The sequence below is a fragment of the Coptis chinensis genome, chromosome 7 (assembly GCF_015680905.1).
Source record: "Coptis chinensis isolate HL-2020 chromosome 7, ASM1568090v1, whole genome shotgun sequence".
NCBI classification, from domain to species: Eukaryota; Viridiplantae; Streptophyta; class Magnoliopsida; order Ranunculales; family Ranunculaceae; genus Coptis; species Coptis chinensis.
Genome location: NC_141462.1, coordinates 86615184 through 86623585, shown reverse-complemented (window position 1 = coordinate 86623585; position 8402 = coordinate 86615184). Strand labels below are relative to the sequence as shown.

At 33.2% G+C, this 8402-nt stretch overlaps 1 protein-coding gene across 1 annotated transcript; it reads left to right on the top strand.

Moving 5' to 3' along the window:
• The first annotated feature begins 256 nt into the window (after nucleotides 1-256).
• Nucleotides 257-5357, top strand: CPD (Cytochrome P450 superfamily protein). The gene is made up of 8 exons (XM_086572985.1): nucleotides 257-975; nucleotides 1448-1597; nucleotides 1730-1975; nucleotides 4234-4320; nucleotides 4420-4498; nucleotides 4625-4731; nucleotides 4827-4978; nucleotides 5108-5357. The coding sequence occupies exons 1-8, from the start codon at nucleotides 457-459 to the stop codon at nucleotides 5202-5204; spliced, it is 1437 nt and encodes a 478-aa protein (XP_086429111.1). The 5' UTR covers nucleotides 257-456; the 3' UTR covers nucleotides 5205-5357.
• Nucleotides 5358-8402: the final 3045 nt, after the last annotated feature.

Below are 8402 nucleotides of genomic sequence, written 5' to 3'. Positions count from 1 at the left end.
AGAATGATGCAATACACTTGTTCCACACTATTAAACAACCCACACCTCATAAGTCTTAGGATTCGCCACCTCATAAGCTAGTTCCAAAAGTGAAGGGTTTGTTATATAGATAGATTGTTATCATTCAAATGGTGTGAATTTTTTTTGCCGTACTTATTCAACTTTGGGTAAGATAATAATCAACCACCTGAAGTACAAGATCTTAGAATTAGGGGGAAATCCATTTCCATTTTATTTTTCAAAGTTATTTTGAGAATGTAGTTTATTTCTGGTGACAGAAAAAGAAACTAAATGAAAAAAAAAAAAAATAGAGAAAAACAGAGATAGTATTGCTGATAGACAATCTTTTGACATTAATTTCTCCCTTAACCCACACTCCTTCTCGTCTCTTTCCTATTTCTTCTTCTTCATTTCTTCCTCTCTCGCTCTCCCTCACTTCCCACCTCACTCTCTCTAATGGCCTTTCTTCTTTTTCTCTCTCTCTTCCTCTGTTCATCCTTCCTCTATTACTTCCTCCTCCGTTTAACCCAACCCACTCGTTCTTCAAAACTTCCACCTGGCTCTTACGGTTTTCCACTTATAGGCGAAACTCTCCAACTCATCTCAGCTTACAAAACAGAAAACCCCGAACCATTCATCGATGATCGCGTAAACCGTTATGGAACATTATTCACAACTCATATATTTGGTGAACGTACTGTTTTCTCTGCTGATCCAGAAGTGAATCGTTTTGTATTACAAAATGAAGGGAAGTTGTTTGAAAGTAGTTACCCGACTTCTATATCCAATCTTCTTGGAAAACATTCTTTGTTATTAATGAAAGGAAGTTTGCATAAACGTATGCATTCTTTAACTATGAGTTTTGCCAACTCTTCTACTATTCGAGATAACTTGTTTTTCGATATTGATCGTATCGTTTCGCTAAATTTGCATGAGTGGACCGACAGAGTTCTTCTTCAAGATCAAGCTAAAAAGGTGTGCTATTGAATCACTACATGTTTTATTGTCTAATCACATGGATATGTAGAGGTCTACTTCAATCTGTAACTTAGATCACATGGAATATGTATTGTGATCACTTAGTTGCTTAGCTAAAAGATAGTTAATTCAGTTTGGAAAGACAGTGACGGTTGGATTATCTTTGAGATATTCTCCGTACAAATTTCAGGACCACTAACTTGTTGTTGGAGCCTTGGAGGACAATCCATTTTTTTTGTTCTTTTAACTTCTTGATCAATTGGTATGTTTAGTACTAATATTACTTAGTGTGTTTCTTATTTTATTTTTTATATATTCTTTAATACAAATTTCAGGACCACTAACTTGTTTTTGTGACACTTGGGAGGGTAATCATTTTTTTTTATTTGAATAAAAAAAAAATTCGAGTGTTTTTTATTTTATTTGATTTGATAAATTTATTTACATATTTGTATTTATTGAATTGCAGATAACATTTGCGTTGACAGTGAAACAGCTGATGAGTTTTGATCCAGGAGAGTGGACAGAGAATTTGAGGAAAGAATATTTACAAGTCATCAATGGTTTCTTCACAATTCCTTTGCCATTCTACTTCACCACATATAACAGAGCTATTAAAGTAATTGTTTTTCCGGAGCCCTTCTTTGTTTTTTGTATAATTTTTTTTTTGATTAATTTTTTCCATTTATATTTAGCTAATGTGTAAATTAAATTAGTGGACTAATTATATTTTAACTAATTGATGACGCAGGCAAGAACAAAGGTAGCAGAAGCGTTGCGAACAGTAGTAAGAGAGAGAAGGAAGGAATTTGCAGAAAATGACAGAAAGAAAGATATGTTGGGTGCTTTGTTGGAAGCAGAAAGTGGGTTTTCGGATGAAGAAATTGTTGATTTCTTGGTTGCTCTACTTGTTGCTGGTTATGATACTACTTCAATTACTATGACTCTTGCTGTCAAGTTCCTTACCGAAACTCCTCTTGCTTTGGCTCAGCTCAAGGTACTTTTCACCACGTCAATTACGCCTACTTAATTTTAAGCATAAGTGTCCCTCGTCCATGTGTTCATATCATGTTACAGTGTTACACACTAAAAGGAATGTGCCAATGTGGGGTGTGTTACTGTGTTAGGCGACGTGAACATTTGGTCGGAGGGCACTTCGAAAGCCAAATATACTTTCATACCAAATTACCAACAGTGTAAATGTGCAAACTCCTCATATTTCGGAAGTATATTATCGGCGATACTACGTGGCATTTTGTACCTCATGGACTCATGGTACTTGGGGACTTTGGGTTACAACTTCCAACTTGTATTCACAATTTCACATTCATTCAAGTGATCACAGTACCCTGTGGACACAATTAAATTGGTGGATTGGGAGTTGGGACCAAAAGAAGTGTGTGATGGGGTTTCGATGTGGGGCTTAATTTTGCTTCTTGGGATAATAATAGTGGTATCGACTAGTGAACTACCGCATGTGCGTTTACGTAGTCTGGAATTCGGACCACGTGAGATAGTGATGGAGTTGTGACCACGGTGCACTCTGAGACTCACCTGCATAATGATGTTTTGTCTTTGGAAAGCAGAAACTTTTACAGAAAGTTTCCGTTGACAATAGTCTGTTTGGTAAATTGGTAGGGAAGTGGGAGTTCGAATTTGTTGCACACAACTACGCCGTGTATTTGTTATACCGCGTATGATTAGTCCACCTGTTTACTTATCTTCTTATGCTTTGACCCCTACTAATGATGGCTGCCGCACCGAATTGTTCTCACCTCCGACCAGATTCATCCTTTTATGACCGAATTGTTTTCTTTGGAAAACAGAACCCCAATACCACATTCATACTTTGTCTAAGCAGACAAATTTCTTCCTAATAACACCCCTTTTGTTTTCCTGAGATAAAAAAAAAGCTTTTTCTAAGAGTTTTTCTAAGAGCATCTCTACATCAACTGTCGGTTTTGTGAACAAGTATGTGAATGTTTGTTCACAAACCGTCACAAAATTCTTCTTAATAACACCCATTTTCTTTTTTTTTAGATCAAAAAGCTTTTTAAGAGCATCTCTCCGGGGTGGTAGCATCAATTGTCGGTTTTGTGAACAAGTAATATGAATGGTTGTTCACAAACCGTCCCCAACTCTAAGTGAGAGACAAACCAAAATCTCAAATCTGTTTAAGTGAGGCCCAAATCTAGTTTTTAAATCTTTTAAAATGCATTTTTCAAAAAAAATGACTATGGTGTGGCAATAAAAAAACCACTTGCAACACTCCCACTGTCGTCTAAATCCCAATCCTCATCCCCCTCCACGCACACATGTGACACTATTAATGTCGTGTCGCATCCAATGAAATTGCAAATTTGCAAATATTGATGTGAATAGACAGTTGTTGTGACTGATTTTGCGACCACCTAAAAATGGTTTTTAGCGAATTTTCAAATAGTGATACCAAATCGACAGTTGATGCTACCACATAAAAATGATCTAATTGAACTTTTTACTGGGTAACGAATCAAATCATCGTAGAAAAATTGAACATAATTGTCAATTTCCCATATCTAATTTTTTGTCACCGGTTCACCCAATCACCCTATAACACCACCTGTAATTTTTTTAAATTTTTGCTTTTTTTCTTCTCTAAATCTGAGTCCAGCGTGAGAATGTGAGTGACACGTGGATCAGTCCTAGCAAGTGAACAGACACACGTGTTGAATAAATTCGCACTCGGGAAGTAGGCCTGGATCTAGAGTTCTGATTTCTGACAGTAGTGTTTTCAGATTCAGAATGTCAGCTGTTTTTCTGTCATTGAGAATGGTGAATTTATTGTCAAATAGTAAATGTAATATATTCCTTCTATGGTAAAATGGTACAACTTGAAGGACTGATATTTGACATACCGACCCTTCCTTTTGTCATAAATATGTGGACATTCTGGTAATTCAGTGTTCTTTATATATATATATATATACTTGTAACGCATCTAGTTTGGTTACTTTGGTATGGTTGCCTGGTTGGGACTGAACTTTGAACTTGGAACTTGGAACTTGGAACTTTGAGTCTATCAAATTTACTTTATGAACTCGTTGGTCCCGGCGTATTCATACTTCCTACCTCCAATTATCAGAAGAATCAGCTTATGAAAATTGAACTTAAAATTTGTTTTGTGTTTTGATTTGATTTTTTAATTTCTTTTGTTTAGTTTATTTGAACTTGAAATTTGTTGTTAACGCCAATAAAATGAAATATGTTTTGTAGGAAGAGCATGAAGGAATTAGAGCACAGAAGAATGAGGGTGAGGCCTTACAATGGAGCGATTACAAGGCGATGCCTTTTACCCAATGTGTAAGCATTCCTGAAAACAAATAGCACTATTTCATTTGCTCTTATCAGATCCTATAAGCTTGTTGAACCTCTCTGATTCATTGAGTAAAATCTGTACAGGTAATTAATGAGACTTTGCGCGTAGCTAACATAATTAGTGGTGTATTTAGAAGAGCAACAACCGATGTTAATATTAAAGGTACGTAATATTTAGCCACCTAATTAATAACGCGACTCCTAAAAGCTAGACAAAATATGATTATGTAGTTGTGTAAATAATATTGTTAGCCACAACAATAACAAAATTTGGTGTAAAAATGGGCAGGATATACCATACCAAAAGGGTGGAAGGTTTTTACATCATTTAGAGGCGTGCATCTCGACCAAGACCATTACACAGATGCTCGCACTTTCAATCCTTGGAGATGGGAGGTGTGTATATTAGATTGTGTTTCTTTCGAATATTCTCATGTTTCCGAAATTAAAACGTAAGTACTAAGGTAAAATTTTTATTCTGATTGGTTCAGAACAAGAACAATAATTCGATAGCACCATCAACAGCATCGGTTCAGGGTAATACATACACACCATTTGGTGGGGGGCCAAGGTTATGCCCAGGATATGAGCTTGCAAGAGTTGAAATTTCGGTTTTCCTTCATCACCTTCTAACCACCTTCAGGTACATTCAATCATTGCCTCTAAATATGTTATATAAATGCGAATAGAACATTTTTTTTTTCAATAACTGGTAGCTGAAGGGTAATTGTACTGACAGTTTATTTTATGCACTCTTGGTAAAAATTGACAGTTGGGAGCCTGCCGAGAAAGACAAGTTGGTCTTCTTTCCGACTAATAGGACTCTTAAGCATTACCCTCTGAATGTATATCGCCAAAGAAAGCCATGAGTTCAATATCAATTTCGGTAGGAATAGGGGAGAAAACAGCATGGAAAAGGAGATCAATTTTAGAGGAAAGAAAAAGAAAAGCGTATGTAACTCATTTGTAATATCTAATAAGTTATTGAAATATAAATAAATAAATTATTTCATTTGCGTAGTTAGACAAGTTTTAGCACTAAAATAGTATTTATTATTATTATTTTGGTAACTGAAATACTCTTTATTCACACTATCAAAAAAAAAAAAAAAAATAGTCTTTATTCTAGGACACAATCATGTAGTATAGTAGAATAGTGGAATGTACATTTGCCTTTATGTGGGCTCGTTTCTCGGCTTTTTATCTGATTTGGGTGGTAAACAGGGGAAGTTGTTCCTCGAGCCCCACGATAGAAGCACTAGAATTGTTTCACGTTTAGCGTGTCGGCCTTTAAACGAACTAGTCAAGTTGTGGAACCCAAATGCCCCACGAGGTCACGAGTACAGATAATGGTTAAGTCTCTCATTCAGTTAGATTCTTTTGTTAAATGAGTCAAGTTCGAGTCTATATTATAGCTCGTGTAACAAATAAGTTTAATGAAGTTTGGCTCGATAAGTTCAAATACTATTTTTATAGTGTAAAATAACTAAGCTATTCAAGTTCGGTTTGGGTTTATTCATATAATATATGTGCCAAACTTGAGCTTATTTTAAAGCAACTAGCTTAATAAAACGAGCATAAATTGAGCAGAGTGAAACTCGACTTGATTAGCTCGAATTCCATTCTTAACTCTTAACTCTTAAAAGAGTGAACTTGTAGAGAGAGACATAGACGTTGTATACAAAGGGACGCGCAAGTACATGGTAAGCACATACCATATCATACAACAATTTGTGCATTGCTTTTGTTTTATCTTTTTCATTGTTGGTCACTAGGCTAGCTTCAATTGTTGATACAATTATGTGTTTAAACAAAATATATGCCTAACAATTTAATCAATTCATTTGAAATTTTGAATATAAATCTTTTCCAATTACAAACCATTTAGTCAGTGCAAAAAGGAGAAAAAATTTGCTCATTGGCGTTTAGGAGCGAAAAGTCTCTTAAGCACCCATCCACCATCTTTTAACTAATAATTAACTATACTTAATTAAAATCTAACCAAATACTTATTTTAGTCTCTCTTCAAATCATTCTATTTTTTCCTCTACAAATATTTCATTTATTTGTTTTTTCATTAAAAAAGAACATACAACAATTTTTTTTTTTTAAAATTCTTATCGGTAAAACAAATAAATAAATAAATGAAAAACCTTGTATAATAAAATAAAACCTACTCTGACATTTATGAAAAAAAAACGCTTAAATTTTATCATAATTATTAAAGAAACGTAAATATAATTACAAATTGCAACTTTATTACAATCCAAAATACCGATGATAATAGTCAATAAAAAATAAATTTGAAAAATTCGCGTTGTAATTGAGTGAAGGAGAATCCCTTGAAAAATTTGCAACATAAAATTTTTAATTTTTAATCGAAAAAGAATATTTTATTTTATTTTATTTTTATAGAAACACAACAAAAAACAAATTATAAAATAAAATAAAAATTGTGAAGAAAAAATATAATGATTTGAAGAGAGAATAAAATTAATATTTTGTTTGATTTAATTTAACTAGAGTTAACCAATATTTAAAGGGTAATCTTAAATACACTCTCCATTTCTAAGAGGGCACTCTCCAACCCGGAATTTGTTATTACATTTGTGTCCCAACTTAAAACCCATGTTTTCTAAGAGGGCACTCCCCATAAAAAAAATAGTGGTAACCTTCTATTGTCCTTAACTAACTAATTTGCACTATGCAACTCTATACACTATCAAAATTCACTCTCCCTCTCCAATTATCTACATCCAATTCAATTTTCCTTGACTCAACTCAACTCAATTTTCCTCTACTTCTCAACTCTCAATACCTCTATATTTTAACTTTAAAAACCTCTATATTTTAACTCTCAAATGGAGTATGTATCATTATCCAACTCTCAAATGAACGATTTATCACAATACAAATACCCACATCTCAATGTCGAATAAATTGAAGATTATATGATGTTAGAAAAATCAATTGAACATGAAAAAAAATAAATTGGAGATTAATGTAATTGAAATTGCCTAATGGAATTGAAACTAAATGAATTACGATAGTTTGAATCTTAGATTTCAAAATAAATTTTGTGTAATCTTGATGTATGTGCTATTTTGATGAACGGTAACACATTGTCGTAAAATACCATAAACCATGGTAACGGGTTGTTGAAACATAACCATAAATTACAGTGTCGGGTTACCATTTACCAAGTAAAGATACAACAAATAGACACTGAAAATTCTTAAACCATTTGGTATCTTGTTGCTGTGTTGTTTAATTCCAATATTTAAATATTTCATCATCTATTTGATAATAATTTGATTAATAATTAGCATATTTCAACTTATTTGTAGTTGTTTTAGGTAATAATTTAGTTCCAACAAGTAGAAAATATTTAGGTTATAATTTTTTATTTTCGAATTGGTAGCAATTGTACATGTCTCTAGGGTTTGAATAAATATAGTTCTAACTAGATTTTGAATCTAACATCTAAATTTTTTACCAACAAATTAAAATTGAATTATATAATATAATTTAAACTCATTCTCCAATCTATAATAAAACGTTTAGGTTATAATTTTTTTATTTCGGAAAGGGTTTGAATTAGTACAGTTCTAACTACACTTTAAATCTAATATCTAAACTTTTACCTATATATTAAAATTGGATTAGACGATATAATTATTTAAATTAACCCGTTATCCAATTTATAATAAAGCGTTTGGGTTGTAATTTTTTATTTCAGAATTAGTAGCAACTTTACTTATGTTTAGAATTTAAGGTTTGAAACAGTACAGTTCTAACTAGGGGTGGCAATGGGTCGTACGTGTTGGGTCGGGTTCGTGTTGTGTCATATTTGGATCACGTGTTAGGAGAGCAAACCCAAATCCGACCCAATTATTAATCGTGTCGAGTTTGTCAAACCCAAACCCAACCCGTCTATATAACGGGTTATCCAACAGGTGACCCGCTAAGCCAACGGGTCAATTTCAAATCAGCTTCGGATCGGATTCACAAACAACCTATATGCAAAATATTTAGTATTTCACGATTTTATTTATCAAAAATATATA

Coding starts and splice junctions, on each gene's coding strand:
- CPD (XM_086572985.1), top strand. CDS start 457: ATGGCCTTTCTTCTTTTTCTCTCTCTCTTCCTCTGTTCATCCTTCCTC. Junction 1,598..1,729: donor CATATAACAGAGCTATTAAA/GTAATTGTTTTT, acceptor TTGATGACGCAG/GCAAGAACAAAGGTAGCAGA. Junction 4,499..4,624: donor AACCGATGTTAATATTAAAG/GTACGTAATATT, acceptor AAAAATGGGCAG/GATATACCATACCAAAAGGG.